Source organism: Aulonocara stuartgranti (genome assembly GCF_965226115.1).
Source record: "Aulonocara stuartgranti genome assembly, chromosome: 18".
In the NCBI taxonomy this organism is placed as follows: Eukaryota; Metazoa; Chordata; class Actinopteri; order Cichliformes; family Cichlidae; genus Aulonocara; species Aulonocara stuartgranti.
In genome coordinates, this window is record NC_138954.1 from 9,489,345 (window position 1) to 9,515,000 (window position 25,656).

Sequence of the window (25,656 nt, forward strand, 5' to 3'; positions counted from 1 at the left end):
CGTGTCAAACTAATCCCTCTGACATGATCCTGCTGGCTGCCAAGTTTTCTTTTGCTTTAGACCATCAAGAACTAATAATCAGCTGCTTTATTATTAACTTGGATTCACTTGTAAGCCCGGCTTAAGGGCACAATTCACACTGAAATGCAAAGGATTACCCTTTTGACCAGTTATCATTCTTAATGAATTCATGCCAACTTGCATACAGTAGATGCTTGGTAAGGGATTTTAATGTTAAACGGTGTGCAAAACAAATGTACAGGTGATCAAAGTTTCTGTATTTTATTAACATGCATTTCATAATTTTAATGCCAGTGTAAGATGCTACTGCAGTTATAAATAAGACTGAAAAGGGTGGTTTTAACTAACTTGAACAGCTATATTCTGAGCCTTTTACATATTTCACATCATAAACGGTAAACATCGGCCTTGTGCAAAGAGAGCCTGGACATAAGCACAATGAGAAAGTTCATTAGATGAATAAATAGTAAGTATTTGAAGTTCACTTATATTTTTCTAAAATGGGTGGGAAAATGGTTGACACTCATTTTGTTCTGTGAATAACTGTTTTACTGTGTACACATGGTGAGAGGCACGGTATAGCAACAAGATTAGTCTGTGTACAGTGCAAACATGTAGACTTAGTACTGCAAGGTCATGTGATCAGAAAAGTGATGCGAGGCAGATGAGCAGTCACCTCTGTGCGGGGAAGAAAGTCGGGGTCGGCCTGAATCCTTGCGATGATTTCACACAGGATTATTCCATAGGAGAACACGTCGGCCTGAAAACAGATCGACGTTAATATTTACACACATACCCGCAAGAGCAAATAAAGACTGCTTATAAAAATATAAAATTGCCCCTTCTAACAATTCAGATCAGAGTAACTGCGAATTATCTGCTATTATTAACAGTTCCGAAGATTCAGTTTCCATCGGGGTTTGTTTAGGTTTAATCAAAACTATTGTAACAATGTCTAATCAAAGTTTATGTTCAATCCAGTCTGAGGCCATAGCAGCACTGGCTGTAAAGATAAACATCTACCTTCTCATTGTAGGGTTCATCTCTCAGCACCTCCGGAGCCATCCAGAAAGGAGACCCAACCACTGAAAGCTTCTCTCCTTCAGCGCTAAACACACCATCACAGACACAGAATAATTTATTATATTCAACATGCCATCATAGTAAAAAAGCCAGAAAATGTAAGAAACTTTGCAGTTTTAAGATTAACCTAGAACTCTGCTTTCCTGCTTCACTGATCTAAAATATTTTTACAGAGTTGTTTTTAACTTGAGGAAGGCAAGAGTGAGTGTAGAACGAGGAAGAGACCTGACCTGACCATGTTCACAAAGTGGGTAAAGGAAGTATGTTTAATACAACATGAGGCTTTATATTACCCGTGTGCTAAAAAGTAAAAGCCTCTTTGAGTGCATTAGCGGAGTAAATGGATATAGAACATCTGTGAAAACATGCAAACTCTAACCTCACCATTAATGCTGAAAGGTACATGCAGCTTGTAGAGCAACATATGCTCCCATCCAGACCATTCCTTTTTCAGAGATTGCATATTTCAGCAAGACAATGCTAAAAAACATACTGCATCCATTACTGCAGCATGGCTTTGTCATAGAAGAGTCTGGACTGCAGGCAGGCTGATTTTTACCAATTGCAAACATTTGGTACATCATGGAATGAAAAATACAAAACAAGAACACACAGTATTTTTGAGCAGCGAGAATCGCATATCGGACAAAAAGGGGACAATATTTCTCTCACAAAGGTCTAGCAGCAGGTCTCCTCAGTTCTCAGACACTTTCCAAACTGCTATTAAAAGAAGTCTATAAGGTCTATAAGATTTACAAATAACCACATTCTATTCTAATTTACTACCAATGGTTTTTGGTATTGACTCTACCAGGCAGACCTTTTAATCACCTTTTATGACATTTAAAATGATATAGTAACATTTCTCTTAACTCTCTAATTCGTTCACTTAAATGACCTTTGCTTCATACATTTTTAAACTGGATTAAGCAAGCCAAGATTCATCATTTCCTGACAAACTGCACTCTCCCACTTAATAATAAATAATAACGGGAGTGGCTACTTTCAGCACAGTAACACCCATACATGTTTACATATCCACATGCATAAAGCATTACATAAGTTATTATTTGGTCTCTATGCACAGCGCTCCTGAATATAGTTTAGAAAAGACAAAACAGAGACACTCCTTTACTCTGCTGCAGGATTAAAAAAGTAAAACCCGGCACTGATACTATCCTACTGTTATCAAAACACTAAAGAAGAGAATGTGAAATGTAGAGGCGGCTGTTAATGTTAGTGCCTGACCTATGTGTCAGTAAATAACCCTGTGAGTGATATGAGGAGGAGGAGGAGGAGGAGGAAGAAGAGGAGGAAGACTCTGAGTTAGCTGTAACAGCAACAACAGAAAGGTACAAAAATAATCATGTGGAGAGCAGTAATGAACAAAAAACAGGCTAGAATATTAATCTTATGACCTGCAATATTCTCTGGCACTCATTACAATGAGCAGCATTTGAATGGAGTAGCAATATGATCATTTATTCCTGACACAAATGGAAGTGTGGTGCAGATAAATTAAAAACAAATCAAGACAAAGCTAAAAAGGCTACCCTGCAAAGACATCATCCCAGTCAGTTAAATTACATAAACCAAACTATGTGACACACCTAGAGATGTTAGTAGCCACTACAAGCAAGTATAAAACTGGTCCAATACAGCTTTGAAGTTTGATAAACTTTTTTTAACCAGATAAAACAAGCGAACGGATATCTCAGTTTGGTTACGTACTAGCAGACATCAGCCTTGTTAAACTTCAGTTTTGAGTCATCTGTCTTAAAATCAATCTAATTTTAGATCTGGGGTTTTGAAAAGAAAAAAAGAGCCTGCAGTTTTACCTACTAAATGTGCTTCTGTTCATCAGTGTTTTCCCTTACTCTTTGTCGATCAGTACGTGGGGTACGTGTGGTTTTTGACAGCTGTAAATTACTGAGTCTAGTACGAGGTGGATGAGAAGAGCTGTGACGCAAACACACTAAATGTAAAAACTAAAAACAGTGAGTGAATGAAAGGGTACAAGGACAGATCAAGCTAACGCTGGGTGATAATTATCAATGACTTCATGGTTACAGCCGGCCCCTTTTACAACACAATTTAGATTCAGTGTTAGTATGAGTAAGCACGACTGTAACACTGGTAGAAAACCAGAAGCACGGCCTCCAAATGCTGTTTATTATTTTTAATACTAGTTATGATCCAGGTGTAAATATGTGCTGAGATCAGTGAGTCCTCCTTACAGATTGGTAGGGATCTTTTCTGCCAGGCCAAAGTCTCCCACCACTGCTGTGTACATGCCGTCATCACTCTTGATCAGGCAGTTCTGTGAATGCAGAAAGACACGTTTGCTTGAGGAAGTTGCATTAAAAAAAAACCCAAAAAAAACTTTTGTGAGCTAGTAATACCAGTCCAAACCTCTACTTCCTCACCATTACTGTACATGGTGTTGCATCTTTCCTGTTGAACATTCCTCTTCAGATTAAATTAACAGGCTGTAAATATGCCGTTTATTGAAATTTCTAATGCACATGCACTTCTAACTTTGTCTGCACACCCCTGTGTAACTTAACTGTGACATTTAGTAGTCACAGCTACCCAGACTGGCATATAAATAAACTGTGAGTACGTAGAACATTAACATTCAGCTCTACTGACTGGAGTAACATACGACACAGTGAGTGCACAACTAGATTTCTATCCTGCCTTTATAAATGGTACACCAACATGTTGCTCTGTAAACTACAAAATAATTTCTCCAATAAAGCAGGACAGTACAATAAGAGGAGAGAGTCTTTAGAACAGTGCATAGCTTTAACTAAATACAAAGCAGACAATGTTGCTTTGTTCATTTACTTCCCCGACCGGTATGAGTCCAAGTAAATAGACTCTCTATTAATTTGAGGAAGTATAATTTGCAAGGCTATGAGTACACATATGACCACAAAAGGCTTTTCTTGCGTGTTGCGTTTTCATCTAGTCCAGTGGAAAATTTCACACGCTTTATTTTTTTGCAGGTACTTATTATTATTATTATTATTATTTTGTAAACAGGTGAAGAGCTAAAAGCAAAGAGAGGAAATAAATATGATTTTACAGCAGAGTGCATACTGCTCATGTTCCCTCGCTGCGCCAACATGGCTCTGGATCAAGTTGGAAAACTAGAAGCTGCTTGGTACAAAATATCACATGTGACAGTGTTAGCGGTCTTTAGGTTCCACTTATTCCTAAACCTGCTGAACTCTTTGTAAACTGTGTTACAGGGACACACCTGAACATACTTTAAGGTTTCTAAATAACACTAAGAAAGTCTTATGAATATTATCCTGGGATGAGAAAATGGAAAAACAATTATCTGTTTAGTACAGCTAGTATTTCATTATATACTACCCCACAGGAAACTCATAAAGAAGCCAAAGTCAAACATTTTATATTGTTCTCCACACAAAAACACTTACAAGAAATACACCACAAGGGTTCTAATCTGAAGATGTCCAAGTGTTCATTTTGGGGGGATATAAGCAGACCATTTTTAGCTCCCGTTTCACCTCTTAATGACACAATTACCCATTTAGCTAACCTTGGAGGTGAGGTCCCGGTGGAATATGCCTTTAGAGTGCAAGTAGGCCAGACCGCTGGCGATATCACAGGCTAATTTCACCCTGGTTGGCCAGCTCAGGTGTTTGTTGCTGTCCAGAAGTTGCTCCAGGTTCCCACCATTGATGTACTACAGGAAGAGAAAGACACATCTATAAATTAACTGGTAAATATCAGATTATTTTTAAACAAGATTTACATTCAGATCTAAAATAACCCTGAACAAAGTAGGGCACAGAAAATTGCTTTTAAAATGCTGAAGCTCGAGAACAGACAACGTGCAATATGGTTTCAAAATGTGCGGAAGAACAAATTATTTCATATTATTGGTATTACTGAACCAGGAACTGCTTTACTATGCTTGAAAAACAAAGCATTTCCTTCCTACACAGGTCATTATAACAGTGAGATGGGGAGATATCAAATTCCTTTCAGTGGAATTAGATAGAGTTGGTGTGAATACTCCAGTCATGGCAAGATAACACTCCCTGTTGCCAGCAACAGAACAGAATGACTTGCTGGCTTTACAATCCATTAGTCACAGTGGTGCAATCACACTCACCATCATTAAAATACAGAGGTAAATTCAAGCTGCACAGAGGTTCTGACTAATCATGTTACTAGCTGCTCATTTGACAGCTCAGAGTAGAGGACTGATCAGTTGGATTCAGTGACTACTGACAGCCTGCTTGGTGGGTTAGGTAATGTATCGACCAACTGCCTGAACAAAATCTGGCCTGCAGCCTGTTCAACTGGCTGGCAGAATGGCTGGTTTCCTTAACATGAATGGGAACCATCTGCCCACCGTGTAGGCGAATTAGTAAACCTGCTCCGTGGGTTTAAGCTATGCTGGGGCCTTCAGTTTGTCCGTCAGCTTTGGTCCAGAAGAACGTAGCTGACCTCGGGTCTTGCATGCAAAGACCTTCTAATCCTGTCACATATCAAAAACAACTGTAGTTAAAACTGTGAGAGATGAGATAAGGAGTTGCTCGGGTTTAACTGTGGTTACTCTATGACTGACAGGAGTTGAATTAGAGCAATGAGAGCTGAAACTGTACTCTACTTCTTAATGCAATAAATAAACTGGGCTTCTAGTCAGATTAATACCAATCAAGCTGAATCTGAAACTGAATATTAGCCAGATCATTTCAGGGTTAAGTGTCATAAAGGTTTAGATTCCAAAGCCCAACATAAATTAGATAGGCCAACCTACAAATCCACATCACGTAAAACTGAAGGAAAAAAAAAATGAATAAAGAATGCAAATTATTTTGCAAAAATATGTAAAAACTGTGTCCTGTCATCAGTGACTACCAACAATATTCTTCACATACGTTTGCTGAAATGTTTGTCTTAACCTCCACAGCTGATAATTCCATGTACCGGACTACGGTCTTTCTCAATTTCTACAGGGGATCAGCAGAGGTGCTTTTTGTGCCTTTGGATGTTTGTGGATTTCAAGCAACTGGACGATTGGACCCAAAATATTGAGCTGCCTGCGGTCTTTTACCCTCAGATATACTGTGACACACATGCGCACACCGCTTCAAGATGTCAGAGGATTACAGTATTTGTCCAGTAAATTCCTCAGTAGCCACAGAGTTCAACATCTGTTGTCTACGCCTGATTGGAGTTTCCAAACAGAGAAACACAACAGGAGAAACCCCAAGTGCAGTCAATTAAAAAGAAAAAAAAAAAAAAAAGACTAATCCAACTTCCCTGCTTCGCACAGTTTATAATCACACCAACAGAATACGCACAAAGTATGCCTAGTCAGAAAAGCAAATCACACGATTTTACAGAAGAGTGCACCTGTCGTGTAAACTAAAAGCAAAGTTATATTTTAAAAAGCCTCTCACTCATGCATTGTGTATTTCCCGGAATTTACCTCATCCTGTTTATGGAAGTACTGATGCACCAAACTGATCATTAAACATGGCACGTTTGGGCCATGCAAGTACCGAGTATGATCATTTAAGATGCAGTGAGCTGAGGAAATAAGAAACGTATGGCTGGTCACAACAGTTCTGGAGGACTGTCTGTGTTTCCGGTTAAAAAACCTGGAAAGACTCAAACAAAGAGTTCTTGTTTGCTGCCGGGAGCAGCTTCAAACAGCAGTATAATCCTGGCATGGGTCATGACTTACCATTAGCCCAGATTACGATTGCAGAAGCAGTTCATATAAGATGCATTAAAATGAAGCTGAGCAGAAGCAGAGCAAGTCTTTGAGGTCTAGATCACTGTGCATTGTGCTAAGTCTTCAAAGGATAATTTGCCTGTGAAACAGTAATCCAGTGCAGATGCCAAATACCCACATCATGCAACGATTCCTTTTATTATATCCTATATTTATCCTACATTATACCCTTTATTATAGCCTATATATATATATTTATGCAGGTCCAAGATACTATTTCAGGAGGACCCTGGCCAAGAGGACAGCGCACAGCACAATGTCCAAAACATATTTAATAAAATATGAAGGTTAAAACCAATTTCAGTGCAAATTGAGGAGAAATTATATTAACCAAGAGTAGCATTTTCCTGATCCTTTAAAATTGACTTCAAATCCTCCACCGTAACCAGTTCTGAGAATTTCAGGCCCTTCTTTATATACTTCCAGGAAAAACAGACAAATTTAAAAGTTTTTGTCTGATTCTGTTCTTACTCTGTGGAGAAACATTTATCAAATATATAAAAGCAAAAGCCTTCCTGATACACGTGTATGCGCAGACGTAAGAGGGAACCAGGAGGGGAAAGTTCTATATAGAAAGAATCCAACAGGAAAGTTTGAAGACAAACTTGGCGGCCGCTTATCAGGGCCTGGAGCCTGGGGCTCGCTCGGGCCACTTCGGAGGTGGGGTGCCCCCGGCCTCTCGGCCTGGGGCTCCTCGGTCACTCAGGCACGGCTGGCTGCCGGCGGAGCTCACGGGCGCGTCACTGCAACTCCCCCTGGCTTCTGCTCCGCGGCTGCTGAGTGAGCCCTCATCTGGGACTCTCCTCAGCTCTTTCTGGGACAGTGGCGCGGCTGCCCCTCTGTTGGTCTTCCTTGGTCTCTTGTGTTCTGGGGGCCTCTGGATGTCTGGAGTTTTGATCTCCTCCATACCTGCTTCATGCCCTGGAGGACGGGGCTGGGGCCCCCCCACACCCTCTAGCAGATCATTACATGAAGGAGCGCGTCCATGCTCACAGGTGTACACACGGGTGATCACACCCACAAACTACACCCTTTTTGGCTCCTACCTCAAAGCACACTGTGTTCTGTTGATCTTATGTGCTGCACAATAATGTTTAATATTTAGTATTTACTGTCATATTCCCATATATCATTGTGATGTTGTTTATTCTATTACTCTTGTTCTCTTCTGCTTGTTTTCTTTTTTCTTTCTCAGCAGGTCCAGGTGATCGATATATGCATTTTTTTTTCTTTTTTTTTTTTCTGCCCATTCTGTTGGTTTTTGTCTTTTGCCCTTCTCCCCCGTCCCTCTTCTCAGCTGTTTCTCTTTCCCTCTTTCTTTCTCCCCTTCTTTCCCCCAGTCAAGTCTGTCCCGTATTCAGCAAGTGAAAATAACATAAACAATAAAAGGTGAATCAAATGGACCATTACGGCAAGGCTGGGATGGTCAATTTGGTAAAGTAAATCCGTTGGGCATCTTTCTTTGCCTTTAGACAACAATTCTGATGGCAAAAGAGCCAAACGGGACAGGCAAAATAAAATAAAATAAAATAAAATAAAATAAACTTCAAATCCTCCACCGTAACCAGTTCTGAGAATTTCAGGCCCTTCTTTATTTACTTCCAGGAAAAACAGACAAATTTAAAAGTTTTTGTCTGATTCTGTTCTTACTCTGTGGAGAAACATTTATCAAATATATAAAAGCAAAAGCCTTCCTGATACACGTGTATGCGCAGACGTAAGAGGGAACCAGGAGGGGAAAGTTCTATATAGAAAGAATCCAACAGGAAAGTTTGAAGACAAACAGCAATGATGTGTGCACAATTTGCAAAGCTAATAACAAAACATAACGCATAATTATGTACAGGTATACCTTATGTAGTTACTATCAGGCACATTTATAAAGAGCAGATCATCATAATGTAATAAAGATTAAAAAACAGTTGTAGATCTCAAGGGTTTCCTTACCTAAATGGGGAAGAAGGTTTTAATTCTATCATATGCTATAGACCATTCAAAGCCAATCTTTGAAACAAGAAGGGGAAAAAAAACTAAAAAAAATTTAAGTTTTAGAATTAATACAAGGGAGGTATGCAGGTTGTACTCTTCAGTGTTCTCCTGGATTATTCTTATTTAGACGAGTTAAGGACGACTTTATTTAATAAAACGTCTGTTAAAAATCCAGACATGTTTTTGTGCACTGACAGAATGAAAAGGTTGTTTATTAACTGGATGCCTTTATATCTAAACCCTGGAGAAGACATCAGACTGGATTATTTATTTAGCAGTTGTGAGTTATGGTGCTTTTCCAACACCATTTAATTTTCTTCTTTTTCTTTTCTTCTTTCTTCTGCTATTTGTGTCTTATAAGCTCTTTCATGCTGGACTTATTTTCTGTGCATGAAACAATAAAATCAAATCTATCATTTTCAACTTTTGCTCTCTTGAATGCTAACAGCACTTCAGTGTTTCAGTTTCAAGCTAACATATGCGCTAACATGGGATGTGCTTGTGTCTGCGTGTCAGTCAGTGTTACTGAAGCAGCTTGAGGCCATGCAGTAACTTCATTCTCCTCTTCCTCTGAGCATAGCCACATAGCGGGGGTCAGGTAACAAAACGCCATGAGCCTGCTACCAGAGTCAGAGCATACAGCTTGGCCCCGACACGATACAACAGGATCTGTTTACGCTGAAGGAAGGAATACAAGACCTACCACAGTGCGTATGCATAGTACAATATGCAGTACTTCCCTTTGCAACTACGATCAACCATATGTGCAAATTCAGCATCTCAAGATGTGTTCTATTATAAAACTGGTGTCAGTCTCTATTTGTCAAGGCTACAATAAGCACATTCACTGTGCAGCACAGCAGTGTAATTTAGAACATATGTGTGAGTCCGGGAGCATCTCTAACAGTGTATTCTTTCTTCAGATAGCCCATGTCTATCACCCCACATTTACATGTAACTGACCATATCATGCAAATTCATACATAATCATTTGCAGAGATGAACTGGCTCATCAGTGGCTGAAGTGTTGATGTATATCTGTATAAATGAAAGTTCATGTAGATTGACATTAGCACATCATTAGGCAGATTATGTGTGTATAAAATTTTAAAAACTTATCGAACAGAAAACGCAGTCTGTGATATGACTAAATTTACACTGCATTAAGCAGCAGAGGGCAAATTTTATTGCAACATGTGCAACACGTGTTGCAAGAAAACAGGAGTTGTAGTTTTCATAACATTACTAGTTCAAAATTAATTACCGTATTTCCCGGACTACAAAGCGCACCTGAATATTAGCCGCACAAGCTAAAATCAGGGGAAAATCCTGTTTTGTACATACATTAGCCGCACCTGACTAAAAGCCGCAGGTGTTTCAATGTTGACTTATCATATGTAAGAGAATATGCACAAAGGGAATTGTCAGGAAAGAGATGGCTGTTTGGAGACACACCCCTTTTATTAATATTTTGAAAAACAAGTTATGGGTACATATTTGCACATGTAGTACATAACAGTAACCTACAGCACACCAGAAAATAGATTCGGCCTACCTTTTAGGCTCAGGTGCAGTGACACGGCTTTAACAAGAAGAAAAGTCAGTCATTCACCATCTTTCTCTTCTTCCTGCGCTCTAAAACCACCAAAGTCCTCTTCTCCAATGTCGGAAACGAACAGGCTCAGGATGGCTTCGTCATCCACTCTCCGCTTCTCTCCTTCGTTGTCACTTTCAAAACCAAAGAAATCCTCGTTGTCAGTGTCAGAGTCGAACACCCTCAGAAGGGCCGTGGCGGTGTCCTCCTCTCCATCATGCAGCAGTCCAGCCCTTCAAAATCCGTTGGTGATCGTGGATGTTTTCGCACTTTTCCACGCTGTCAGAATCCACCGGTGGAGTTGGGCATAACTTGCTTTTCGCAAGTTTATCGCCGCTCGTCATCCACGACTCCCGCTGAATGCGTAGCGCTACTTTGAAGTTTGTTTTTCGCGCTACTTCGTACGGCACTACGTTGCCTGGCGGACGGACATGTGACTAACATACCACTCTTGAACCCCGATCCTTCCGCCAGGCAACGTAGTGCCGTACAACAGCGGAACAAACAAAACAAATCGTCTTATGATATGACAAAAATCATGGAAAATCCATAGAAAAGCCGCACCTGACTAAAAGCCGCAGGGTTCAAAGCTTGTGCAAAAAGTAGCGGCTTATAGCCCGACAATTACGGTAATTCATAATTTAGTAATCTCCATGTTAGGGGTTAGAACAAGGCTAATAAACTCCTGTTAAAACCTTTTGTTACAGAAATACAGACAAAAAGAAATCTATGTCTGAATGCCTGGAGATCTGAGACTGACAGAAGCAAAAAGCTTTATTAGTTAAAAGAAGCTTTTAACTTCTCTTATTCACTCACATTTATAGAAGCACTTTTTTCTACGCCTGTTTTCTATCTAGCACTCACACCCCGGTGAACAACTTGGGGTTCAGTAGTTGCCCAAAGATACTTTGAAGCAGTCAGGGATCAAACCACCAACTTTCAAATTAGTAGATGACCTGTTCTACCTCCCGAGCAACAACTACCCCATTGTATTTATTATTTAAATTACCCCAAAAAAAACACACATGAGAAGCAAAAAGCAACTTGCAATGTTGGAGAATACTGTTCAGTATTCAGAATGACTTGAGAAAAATCAAAGCTACTTGGTAACAAGGGGCCCTTTACTATAACATAAACGCCACCAAGGGTTCTGTTTCTGCCTCAGTTTATTCTTTTGTAATTTGGAGGATAAGACCTGATGTTCTGTGCAACTCATCCTTTCATTCAGACTCAGATATGTCATGTGTCTATTGGACATTTTCTGTGACTAAAATTGGGCTATGTGAATTTAAATAACATTAATCACAAAGATATCCAAACGTTTACCTTCCCTGGAAAGCTTGATTAGTTGCCTGTATCAAATTCTCCCTCCCGCTTACTCACACAGAGGCCAAGGGTTACACATAAATAAGGACATTCAGTTCTCTTGGTTTTCCACAATTACAGGCTTGTGCACTTCTGTGTTGTGCTCATGGATTACGTGGTGTTCACTTGAAAATAACAAGAACGCACACAAGCCACACTAACACAAAAAGAATTATAGCATAGGTGCCCCAGTGCTCGACCTTTCATTAGCAGCCACGCTTTGATCTCACATATTAGTGTGCACAGAAGCTTCAGTGTGAAATTGTGTGTTTGTGCATATGTTCTCCTACCTCTGTGAGAGCATGAAGCTGGCCCTCATGGACACAAACTCCTTTAAACCTAGAAGACAGATGCAATGAAAAATGTTGTTGTTAAAACATGTTTTATAAGCACCATTTCAAAGATTAATTGAAGATATGTGTAATAATTTGACTTGATAAAAGAAAAATGTGGTTGAGACACTGACAGACAAATGTTCTTATCTTTGCAAGCCACAAACACAGTTTCTAACTAGTTCAATAACTTGCTAGAAGAAGTTGTCTGCTCCCTTATCACAGGAGGTGTTTTACACTAGATACCCTTCCTCATACAACCCCAAAGGGCATTTGTGCTTCCAGCTGGAATCAAAGTAACAGCCTTTTGCTTGCCAAGAAAATGTGTTAACCATTACACTATAGAATCACTTGCTATGTAGTGTGTATAAAAAATAGATTAAAATACTTTGTGACCTTTTCTGTTATGAGTGAAGAGAAGAAAGCAGCAACAACAGTTGAGAAAAGATTAAAATTCCAATAGGCAAGACCGGACCGGTGATTACTGTCAGACAGTCTCATAACAGCAGGATAATAACAGCTCAGCTGCTTCACCTGCATTCCTTCCATTTCTCCCTCTGCCTTTCCTGCAAATTTTAATATAGTAATAAACAAAACCACAATCACGCTAACACCCTTTCTGTTGTGTCAGTGTTTCATAATCACACTGACAAATTCAATTTCTGATATTAAACTAAATAACTAAATAATTAAATCTACCACAATGACAAACACTTTAATCAAGGATAAACACAGCCTCAACTTATCATGTCAGATCATTCTTCCTCAATTTTGGATGACTTTTTATTCATCTGTATTTATAAAATAAATTGAGCCCAGAGAGGGCTGTGTACCCCTTCACTTGAAATCTAATGGTGTGTGTGTGTGTGTGTGTGTGTGTGTGTGTGTGTGTGTGTGTGTGTGTGTGTGTGTCCAGAGCAACACATGAACCAACTGTTCACAAACTCAGTTGAGGACCTCATAATTCTGAAGTAAACGAAAAGGTCAACTCTGTGGGCCCTTATTGGACTTTAGCTAACAATGACCCCCTCAGTGCAAGCTTGTTAGCACACAGACACACAAACCATGAAGCACGCTTAACAAAGATGGCATTGTAAACGATGTGTGCTTGTGTGTCCGTGAACACACAAAGATATTTATGCATATGTGTGCATGGCCGTAAACACACACTCCCCCACACACATGCCCAAAGTAGAATGTGAAATATTTACTACAAAGACAAAATAACAAACCTATTTTATAGCAAAACAGTTGTTCTAATTGAAATAACATCTCATATTCAACATTTTATTAAGTGTACCCACTTTCCATACTTTCCTGCAGTAAAATTAAAGTTAAACACCTTTGCATTTTACCACAGATGTCATTTGAAGAGGTTTAAATATGGATAAGATCTGCATTTAAGAACCATAAAACAAATACAATCTGAAGAACTAAAATATACTATTCATATTTTTTAGATGTGGAAAACTAAAACTTTTCTTGGACAGCAGCCATTGGTTAAATAATTCCACAAGCACATTTGATTTTATACACCTTAAAGGACATGTACATCCAAAACACTAATACCTGTGTAAGATTCTTCTGGCAGCTGCAAAGAAAACTGTAACAACTGACTAACTGAAAGACTGGGAAAAATCATGATTATGCAAAGTTATACATACATAAGTAACTTTAACTATTAACAGAGGCAGCCTTGCTCAAATCCACAGGCTTCACATATTTATGTATCTTTTTTAGATCTTTACTAGCTTCCAGTTTTGTTTTGGCCTTTGTCCATTTATGTCAATGTTCTTAATGTTTAAACAAAGCAAAACAAAATAAAGTCATGAAAAGTGGCATTACACTACAGAAACAGAAGACTTTTAAGGACATTAGAGAAATTAGTCAGCAGGACAGCAGCGTAATTATGGATTCAAAGTTGAAAGTGGCCAAAGATTATGTGCATTTAACTTCAACAGGAAGTTAGATCTTAAAGAAAATGGAACTTAAAGTCAATTTCATCATGATGCCTAGGTTCTGACCAAGTTGCAACCTGTGGCGCTGAAAAGTGAAGCCCAAAAACAAATTCCAAAAATCAGAGTTCCTTAAATGGCAAATTGAGGCTGCAAAAGTAAGTCAAGTCCTCTAGAATCCCATGTTAAAACTTTGCAACTAAAACAGGCTTTGCTACATGTATCCAATTTTCCCTTTCACAAGAACAGCACAGAGTGAAAAAAAGCTACTTTCAGCTGCTCACTTATTCACAGGGGATCACATTTGTTTTGGCAGACTTTAACATCAGATGCCTTCTTCTGATGCAACCCCAAAGACATTTGTGTCTCCTCCTAGAATCGAACTGGGAACTTTTCACTTGTTAAGCAAACATGTAAACTACTGCACTATGTAGCCAATTTTTTGTGTATATCTCACCCCTTTGAATTTTATTAAGGCTTAAAGTTAATATACTATTAGGACAGTATCCACTTTATTTCTACATTACTTGGTGCTATTTAGCAGGTATCTCTGGCTAAGCGAGGCACTTGTTAAGTCTATCAATGCATCATGCTTACCTGTGTTACTATTTATTTAGTACTAGGTCCAAAAAGAAGAAGAAAAGCAAAACTGTGACTGCACTTTTAAAACGGTTTGACATTGATTTCTATTTTAATTCTGAAAAATGTTAAATGGAGACAACACAAATCAGCAAGGACCACAAATGTCACCAACTTTTTGACACTTTGCCAATCATACAGCAGATAACTGAAAAGAAAATGTTCATGACTGTATACAGCTTCTGCCTTTCCCCTTCCCTGTGACAGAGAGGGCCCTCCTTGCTTCTTGCCTCCAGGCATCTGGTGAAACCCTAACAGGAGTTGGCAGCTTAGAAAATCCATTGCTAATAGGCTCTATGTTTGACACAGTTTCAAACCAACCCCAAAGGAAACAGGTCACAACCACAAGCACATGAGCAAATGACAGAAGAGAAGTGGTGGTGAAGGGGGTGGAAGACTATAAATATATTTTGTTTATCATCACACAGGCAGGTGTTAGTAGAAATTATTTTCTGCACACAGTCATTTGTGCTGAATATCATCTAGAGTTTCTGAAATCGTTACTAAGAATGAGTTTCTTAAAATCTGCACCATAACGTAATAATTATCTGGAACAAAATAATGATTTTGCTTGCTTTGTTTTAAAAGTTAAATTAATGCAGCTTTTAGAAGCAACCAACATTTTAAATTAAGATTCAATTAACAAAGGTTATTTATTTATTTATTTATTTTTAAGAGCCCTGGCTGGAAAATAAATTACTCTTATTCGATTACTAACCTGAGTATGTTTGGATGATTAAGCCGGTTCATTAGCTGGACTTCTCTCAACATATTAGCCCTGTTACTGCTGAGCTTGTTCATCTTCAGAGCCATAACTTGGTCTGAAGCTCGATGACGTACCTGGAAAAAAGTCAAATGAAAATGTGTTCAGTTACAGTCAAATACAACCAAACACTGTCTCATCCTTCATATCTAGGGCAGATTAACTATGACTGCATAATGCCTAAAATGAGCACAACAGTTAAGGCCTTGAACAGCTTGCAACCAAGCTCTTCTGCAATTATAACCCAAAAAAATATTAAATCTGGTTCTTCAGGCAAGAAAACAGAGGAAGCCAAAAAAACAAAGGGCAGGACATAAAAGAGAAGTGAAATGAGGTCAGTCAATGCTGACCAGCCATGACAAAGGAAACAGTCAGGTCAGTGCTCCACAATCAATTTTATATGATTCTGCGTCAGGATTTAGTTTCCATTGATTTGTTACATAGTTGTGGCATCACACTCAATCCCTCCATGGCTGGCTGGAGACTATCCCAGCACGGCAAACCTAACAGGTCATTGGATTGTGACAACTTTAAAACATTTCCCGTTGAAGCTTTGAAACAGTACAGTACACTTTTTTTTTAAACAATCTACTAGCATTTATTTTTCATTGACTGCAATTGACTAGCAAGAGGTGCTATGTTGGTAGCATGTTTAAATTTAAATGCCTAAAAGTCAAAACCAAGAAAGTTGAATCAAAATTTAGAAGCAAATATTTCTTAATCAACATCAAATGTAACACGAAATAGAGACGTGTATGCAGATTTTGATTTTGTTTGTTTTTATCCCAAATTTAAAGATATACTTTGGAGCCATTGCAAATACAAACACACACACATACACACACTTTCTAAAATATCAGCAGTTCAATTTGCTTAATATATTTAATATCTACTGAAGGAAACACAGATTATTTTACAGATTCCTGTGGTTACTATTAAAGGTAGAAAGCCCCAATGTGCCTGTCTAGACGTCAGGAGAACCAATTGACTAAGACACTGTATGCAAATCTATCTACCTGCACATGCAAACTCTTTCCTCCCATCAGAAGCATTTAAAAAGCTTTTAAGAAAGTAATTTCAAAAGCCTAAATTAATCCTGTATCTACGGAAAGATGAGCTTCAGTACATAAGGCAACTATTCAAATATCATAAGCTCCAGATGAGGTGTTAACTGTGGAAAATTATTCATAGACGCATGCAAACCAGACCTGCTAACTGGCACGTTAGTATAGCAGTTATGCTATCATTCATTCTGCAGCAACTTAAACCAACACTTCAAAGATCATTTTAAACTGCACAGTGAATAAAAGGTTTCAGTGCTGCCAGTGTTACTGTATGGGCCATTGTGCATTCTTTGTTTGGTAAAGCATGAACCATTACAAGAACAAAGGTTCACCTGTCACATATGTTGGTTTGTTTTGGACACTTACTCAATACTGGATGCCGGATAAACATGGTTTGTTAGTAAAAGAGTTTTGGTCACTTTTAGTCGTGCATTCCTTTTTTAAAAACTGCTACATTTGATTAGATTCAATAAAGACTGGGGGAGGGGGGTATACAGTCCCAAAAACGCTCTTATATTCACTATAAATAAATAAATAAATAAATAAATAAATAAATAAATAAATAAATAAAGGGCAAATTTATGTCATCTTATAGCAGCTATCTTCCATTACACAGCCACTGTGATATCCCATCAGTAGGATGGGAACTTAACAACACAGGCAAAAATCAATGTGGATTATGCAGGCAACATTAACAATTAAAGGAAAGTATACAGAATAACACTAGTTCCTCTGCACTGCAAGTTCATTACTTAGTGCAAGATGATCACTATTATATACCGTGTATAAGCAGAACTTCAAAAAATATAATGAACTTGAATTTAGTCTGTGAGAGTTTTCTGTATCGACTTCTCTCTGTGTCTCACACATGCACAAACAAAAATGTCTCTGTTCAAGTTCAAAGGAGTGGGCATGGCTAAAAGAGCCGACAGTCCCCACCACAGGACAGCAGAAACAACAGATGGCCACTCCTCTAAAGGCCTCCTCCCCCACATCCGTCCGACCCCCAATTCCTCACTCTTCACATCCCCCCCATCTGCAGTTATTCCTCATCCCCCCCTTTTTCTCCCCTCTGTGGGCTCCAGCAAATCATGCCCAAGTAATCATCAAGTCTGTAGGGGTAGCATTTTTCCCCCTCTCCCATCTTCCTCTCTAGTGTCTCCCCATTTTTCCACCTCGCCTTCTCAGATGGAAACCATAACCCTAGTGTCTGTCTCAAACCCTTTACCAAGCCCCTGCCACCCCAAAATAACTCAACCTCTAACCAATCCTTACACCCCCCCTCCTTTCAAACTCCTCTTCCTCTCCTCTGTAGCCCTCATCCTTGCCTTCCTTTGTACTCAGTAAACACCTAAAACCTCTTCTGAAGCACCACATCCCGTTCATCAGTCTTTCCACACCACCCCAGGATCCACCCGAATCTGTCCCTCCTCTTTAAACTCCTTCTTTTGCCTCAGCTCTGATCATTTTCTATAGCAGTATAGAAAACAAAGTGAGTAATGCTTATCTCACAGTGATTATGCTTGTTTCCCTTCAATGAAACACACCCCAAATGTCTCTAAAATCATTCATCAATGGTGTTTGCTTTGTTTATTTTTTGTTTTTTTAATCCACTCTTTAGCCCAGTTGCAGCACTGTGAGTTATGAATAACTTCCAGGGGTTTTACATCAATAACAATGGCATGTTTCTGAGAGCTGGCATACAAACTACACAATGGGTTAGAATAGTGCTGAATAACAGCACTTTCTACAAGCTTAATATGGCTAATAAAAACCAATTACAATATACCTAGATTCGCTCCAATACAAATCTTCTGGATTAGCTTGAGCTGTTCCTAACAACACACACGTCACTCAAACACCACTGGCTGTCAGACAACAACAGTATCATCAATCAGCCCACCCACGACACAATGGAAACCAAATGTCACAGCAGGTCATCTCCACTGGAGGTCTCATGTTGCATACAATCCAGTACATGGCCAATCCTCCTGCACTAAAGCCAAGTTGAAATTCCAATACACAAAAGCTAACAAGGAAAAATTAATTATAATAGTTTGTAGGGCTGGGCGATATGGCCTAAAATCCACATCACGGTATAATTTGAAAAACGTGCGGTAACGATATATATATATATTAGGGGTGCAACGATATTCGTATCGATATTGAACCGTTCGATACAGTGCTTTCGGTTCGGTACGCATATGTATCGAACAATACAACATTTGTAATTTATTTTATCAACTTTCCTTCTGACGATGCTGTCTGTGTTGAGCGCTCAGTGAATCTGCGTTCGACTACTCCGCCTAGGCTGCACTGTCGAGCGCAGATCCACTGAGCGCTCAACACAGACAGCATCGTCAGAAGGAAGAGCGCAGGGCACCTCCCCCACCCTCATTCAGATGTGGTGGTTGGAATTATTTTGGTTTTCATGTGGCGTATGACCCTGAAGGTAAGCGAGTCATGGACTAAAGTAAAACAGTATGTTGGATGTGCCACACAATGCTCAATTACATGGGTGGGAACTAGTGTGTTAGCGCAGTTAGCTCGTTAACGTGTTGGCCGTCTAGCCCCATGCACGGGGCGATCGGCGGTAGCTCGTTAACGGAGATTTGCCGTGTTGTGGCGTTAAGGTCATTTCAACGAGATTAACCTGAAAGCACTAGTGGGAACACAACGAATATGACTGCACATTTACGCCGACATCATCCTAGTGCAAAGACAAAAACAACAAGCATGCTACTAACTTTAGCCGAGTCATTTAGACAGCTGTTAGCACATGATTCTCCTTATGCTGCTGAGAATATAGCCCAGAAGAAGCGGATAGTATAGCTTTTATTTTGGAAAGAGACATTTCTCTGTAATAAACTCTCTTTTCCAAAGATGAGTGATTCCTCAATCAGATACAGGGCTTGCAATATCGCTAGCCCGATGTCCCGGAGCTAGCGATTTTTCCAGTCGGGCTATTGTAGGAAGAAAAATATATGTCAATGCTTTTGCATTCTTTCGGAAATGTAGCTGGGTAATTATGTCATTGGCATCGGTGAGCCACTGTCAATATGTGACATATTGAAATCGCGTTTGAATTTGCGCTTGTTTTTTTGCTTTCACTTTGCAATCGTGTGAACTGTGTATAGAGAGCGACAGCACTGATCTGTGAGTGATGATAATTTGTGCACCAATTCCTCTGACATCGTCTTATTAATCGTTAGCTTACTATGCAAACATGACAAGTGAAATCTCCCGCAGCTTAAACATGTGAGAGGTTGATCGCGCAGAGAATCGCTGAGCTTATGTGAGTGAGTGTGTAAAAGCATTTCAGTTCTGCTGAGCCAAATAAGACAGGTCAGGGTGAAGAAGTGACAGCCAAAGAAAAGCTTACCACAAAACGGAGAAGTTATGACAAATCAGACTATAAGGCAAAAAGAAAGTGCAGCTTTATGGTTTCATGGACAAAAGAATTTCTGTGGCTGCAATATGACGAGCTAAATAACCAGGGCTGCACATAAGTGGTCCGCAGGTGCGCATTCGCTGTCAAAATAAAAAACACGTACAAGGGTTAGGGTTAAATTTAAAAACTGTACTTTTGAGTTAAAATATATATTTATAATTTTAATAAATGACAAATTAAGAAGGCATGAACATTTTTTTTGTATCGAAAAAATATCGAACCGTGACACCAAAGTATCGAACCGAACCGAACCGTGAAGTTTGTGTATCGTTGCACCCCTAATATATATATATATATATATATCGTGATATATTATTTTCTTCTGTATAACGTATTTTCCACACTATAAGGCACACTTAAAATCCTTTAATTTTCTCAAAAATCGAGAGTGTGCCTTATGTATGAATTCTGGTTGTGCTTACTGACCTCGAACCGATTTTGACATGCAGAAATCTGTTAAAAAATGTTTTAGTACAACTTTGGTAAGCCGCACTTCTTGATGGATTGTCAGAGCATTACGGCTGCCGTAGTGAGGAGCTTCGCGGAGTAATCTGGGTCCAAAACTCCTCTTCAGGTCCCAAAGTCAAACGAACACTGAGAGTTAAAAACAGTCTAAATTCTTTCATCTTTAATAAAATCATCAGCGTTGCTGCTTTACCAGGTGTAACAATTAAGTTTAACATCCAGGCATCCATGAAAACAGAATTTATTACATTTAACAGAATTAGAAGTTAACAGGAAGTTAGCTCGCTAGTTTCCAGCTAAACATGACATACCATGTTCTGACTGAGAGATTTTTGAAACTAATTAAAATATACAGCTCTGCTACCATTTCCAACATAAATGAAGACAGAAAACTAAACAGCAGTGGCGTTTGCAGGGTTACTGAAGTTGGACTACCTGGTATATAATGATGTGCTACGTGATTGCTAGCAACACAGCTATGTTAGCATAACATTAGCACAGTGAAGCTGGAGGATGAACGCCAACTTTTTTTCCACTCGATAAAAGTTAACGTGAGGGATTCTGGTGGTCAGGGACAAATGCAATCGCATAGCAGGATGCTATACATGGGCCAAGCTTCAGTAAGGAGAACAACTGAGATTATTCATCCACAATACAAGGTTAGTTATTAATATACTGCAACAACATGGGAACAGAACAGCTGCGAGAGAATTCAACATTAATGAATCAATGTTACGGAAGTGGAGGAAGCGCAGTTTTTGGCTTTCCCCATATTTTAAAAGTGCTTCATCTCTTTGCTATGACTGTCGCCCGGCATAATTTGCAGATGATAATGGTTGTAGCCGCTGCGATGCTTTCGACCAAAACAGGCACAGCTTGACGACATCATCAACATGCGCTATGGCGATAGAGCGGTATAGTCAAAATCTCTATCGTTGGCCAAATTTTTATTGTTTCTATCGCCCACCCCTAACAGTTTGATAAATAGAGTGAAATAAAAGGGAGTCTTAACTTTCTTAATGAATAAGATAAACCCTTTACCCCAATGTTGTCACCTTTGTCTTCCATGTTACCCCTTTAAGAAACAAGAGATCGGTCTTTACTGTCTGTCTTAGAATAAACCCCGAACAAAGAATGCATCTGATGATATACTAAAACCAACAAAGTCAAACATTATTAGGCCATCATCATTTATTTCTAATTTATGCAATCGGGCTCTATTCCTAGATGAGCAGTCACACTGCTTATCTAAACCACAATGAGTCATGCAAAAATTTCTAACTGTCATGGTGGACTGATAATACAACAGACCAAAAAAAAAAGTTTCTTCTGCTGCAGCTTCATTTAGCAGAGCCCAATTAATAATGAGACTGAGTGCAATCGAATCACAAAATAAAACTATGTCAGGCACCAAGGGTGAAGAATTCAGCTGAGGTCAAATCTGACACTCTTGCTTGAGGTATGAAATGAGGCATGGTTATAAAATGAGAAGACAGTGAAAGAAAAGACTGAACTTGAGAAAAGAGTGAGGTAATATCTGATCTCTACACACCCTGAATACATCAGAGAAAAATCCTGAGCCAATCCACTCGCGGGAGAAGTCATCAAGGCGTGTAAGACAGGAGAAGGCACTGATGAGGGCTCGGTAGGATGATGGGGAAGACACCTGGAGAACACAGAAAAGGACATGTTTGATGAGCATGTTGCAGGACCATACCACAACTTTGTTTGGGCTGAAGAGGTTGTCAGAAACAGTTTCTGAAAAAAGTCACTAATCTATAGCTAAGTACAGACTAGACTGTACAGGTTATAATTATACTGTTGTCCAAGCTCTACACTGGCTTTACATTGAGTTGTAGAGTGCACACGAGTCCTGTATAGTGTATAACATGTAACAATTTTAAACTAAACTAAAAACCAACCTGCAAAGGTGGAGCCATTCCCATCTCACACACTCCTACCCCTCCGATATCATCTCTGTCCTCATTGAGGCGTTCAGGTCGTGTAGGAAACCCAGCAATGGAGTTGCGTTTATTCCGTTCCATGGTGACGTGAATGACGGTGGTACCAGTGAGGGTATTATGGGTGTTTTTCTGTAATGTACCCGCATGACAAGTGGACTGGTTGGTTTTCGCGGAGCCGAGGGTTTCACGGCAGAACAGTATTTGCACAGTTTGTGTTGCGGGAGAAAATATATCACACACATAGACTTCTGTTTCTGAATCTGAACCCAAGAATTTTCCAAGTAATCCAAATCATCACTGCTTGTAACTGAGAACTTCACCCAAATAAGGATTTCACATGTTTGACAGAGGTATGTTGTATCCCTGGAGACCTGTAGAAAGAAAGAAAGAAGAAATTTAATGAGTAAGCTTCATGGCAGACTTTTTTTTTCTATGCTGCTGATTGAAGTAGCCATTGTAGCCAATGAGAGGTATAAGCAAATGCAAATTAAGGCTTTAACATTTATTCCCACTTTAAGTGAAACATAAAATGAACAGTAAGAAAATTTTTAAGTGTTTGAATGAGTTTAAGCAAAGTGTCCAAATGACAAAAATATTGTTTTCATAAAAAATATCTACTTATCTCCAGGTATCAGTCTACATTCTGATCATTTTTGCTGTTAAACTTCCGTCTTTGGATTTCCAGTGACTCACAAGCATGTTATCAAGCATGGTTTACTTCATCACTATTTTCAGGTGCCGAGACTTGGTGGCCCATAAATCCTCCATCTCAAGTCATCAGGCCTATTTAACAAAGATTTTTGTATATTTAAAATGGTCCTTTTGACATGATCTATCTATCTAACTATAAAGCAAGACCTTTTTGATGCAGTCATGTCACAAAAACAAAATGTCTAGAGAATGTCTGAGACTAAAAGACACATTTAAGACCTATGCAAACTGAATTTAAGTCAATTCAGTACTTTTACTACAACTTTTTGGTATTGAATGTGCCCTGAACATTTTATGGCTCCTTATTGACCAGCAGTCTTACACATAGTCCTAAACAATAAAGAAGGAGCAAGTTACAATTTCATGTTATTCTAAAGATATTTAAAAGCAAATGCAACTTTGGACTGGGTCCTGTCTCAGGAGGGATGAGACAAGCCAATATTACTCAACAGGCTCAAATGAAATGGCTGTAATAGGGGCCCATTGTCCAATTATGGGAGATTAGCCAAGGAATAGCTCAGGTCTTGGACCTTTCTGCCATCCAAAACAAAGTCAGCAGGGTACAAAGGGGAACAGGAAAGCACGTCTGCGGCTAAAGGTCTTTAAATGCCTGTAAACAATGTGGCTTTCATATCTTAAGAATACGTCAAGCTAGAGGAAGATTTCTTTAGCTGATAAAAACATGTTGAGCCACTCTATAAATCTTTCCCTATAAATGCTGAAGAGTACACAAAAAAATGCCTTCCTTCACCTAAGGTCATAAGCAGAAAATTTCCACTCACTGTACATTTCCACTGAAGACATATTTCAGATCCTATGTCTCAACAGTAAGTGAAAAATTGACCTGACGACTGAGCATCTTATGTGTGCTGAATAGAACATACACCTTTAAATAAGAACAGAGTTCAGTGAGAAATAATAACTTTCACGCAGTAAATTGCTTGTGACCTGTTAATGTTAATGTAATAATGAAAGAAGCATCCAATTATAAACTGTTTGCCAGCTGAATTTAAAGCTGGAGTTTGTTCCATTTATCCATGGAAGTCAGAAATTAAAATGATTTTTTTGAGTTTGATTTTATGGATTGAATGTGTTCAGGTCAATAAAAATATTTCACAACCTCAAGTTTTGCCACTAGGGATTTTCTGCTTGCATATTTAAAGATGTCTGCATCTACATGACAATACAAAAAAATGATGTCAGGTGCAACAGGTAGCAATAATTCTAACTGTATATAAATGTTGGCCAATCATAAGGCTACAAACAATAACACGGGGCACAGTCTGACACAGGCGTAAACTTTTGATGTCGCAAAACAAAACTATTGTTTCCCTTGTCCACACAGAAAGGTACCGGATGACGATGTTGCACTTTCATTTTTCAATGTTCAATGTTTTATTGCTACAATGGCAATAAAGATTCTGATTTCTGACTTGACATCTACTTTGCATATTGTTGACCATCACATTGATAGGCTGAGATAGTAGGTAGGTGTATCAGGGCCTAGTTCTCTTCAGATGTGTCTGAATGACTCTTTTTTTGTGGCTGCTTCTAAGTACACGTCATGCTCCACTTCTCTTGCCTACAAGTTCTTTATTGTTTCTGTTATACCTGTTGGCTCTTCTGCACATTTTTAAGCACATTTAGGAACATTTTTATAACTACTACCCAGCAAGTATGTCGCTGAAAGTAAGATTTTGTTGCACTGGCTCCCTGTTAACTTCAAAGTCCATTTCAGATTCTGGTATCAACTCTGCATTGACAAGCACCAGGGGATATCAGAGAACGTTAACATCAATATATCCCCATCAGGTGTCTGAGGTCGTGTGATCAGGGCCTGCTGACTGTGCATCAAACAAAGTAGACAGAGCTTTTGCAACAATTGCAGACTCTGGAACTCTCTCCGCCTGAGCCTGAGCTCTGTGGACTCATGATCTCATAAAAAAAAAAGAAAGAAAAAAAGCTCAAAATATGAAAAAAGGCTCTGAACTAGTGAATGAACAAAAAGTGGACATCTAATGATGTCACTTTGGGTTTCAGGAAATTGTAAGGGGTATTTTTAACAACGACTTCATCCTTATTCTTATCCACTTTTGCTATTTTAGAAACGCTTGCATAATGTTGCGCCAATGTGGAAATTTGACTTCAACTTCTTCCCTGATGTAAGAACAGAAAGTAAACAAAGACTATGTGTTGTGGTTAAACGATTCCTTTAAGTATGGGTTCCAACAATGAGCTCATACGTAGAAGTCGGACTTCACATTATCGCTAATACTATAAATACTGTCATTATGTACTCTGGCCTTTCTGTGTTTGAGAGGAATAATGACAAAAGCTTAAAACAGGTGCAGTGTTTTAAATGAATATACTAAAGAGGCCCATTAAACCAAAGCAGAAATTCAAAAGTCAATGTTGGGCCCAGATGAGGTTTCATAAGATCCTAAAAACAGCAGTGACACTAGACTCTTAAGA

The 25,656-nt window shown here is 39.0% G+C and overlaps 1 protein-coding gene across 3 annotated transcripts in view; it reads right to left on the reverse strand.

Moving 5' to 3' along the window:
• Positions 1 to 25,656, reverse strand: part of tesk2 (testis associated actin remodelling kinase 2) — a 35,446-nt gene that overhangs the window by 7,641 nt on the left and 2,149 nt on the right. For 2 of the 3 annotated variants that reach the window (XM_082512484.1, XM_082512482.1), the window contains exons 3-10: positions 22,432 to 22,844; positions 22,062 to 22,175; positions 15,485 to 15,606; positions 12,131 to 12,179; positions 4,679 to 4,825; positions 3,342 to 3,424; positions 1,045 to 1,129; positions 698 to 781 (exon numbers count right to left, since the gene is read on the reverse strand). In XM_082512484.1, coding sequence (XP_082368610.1) covers positions 698 to 781; positions 1,045 to 1,129; positions 3,342 to 3,424; positions 4,679 to 4,825; positions 12,131 to 12,179; positions 15,485 to 15,606; positions 22,062 to 22,175; positions 22,432 to 22,554 — 807 coding nt within the window. In that variant the 5' untranslated portion in view covers positions 22,555 to 22,844. The remainder of the gene's footprint in view (positions 1 to 697; positions 782 to 1,044; positions 1,130 to 3,341; positions 3,425 to 4,678; positions 4,826 to 12,130; positions 12,180 to 15,484; positions 15,607 to 22,061; positions 22,176 to 22,431; positions 22,845 to 25,656) is intronic. The other variant, XM_082512483.1, reaches the window with a different exon arrangement.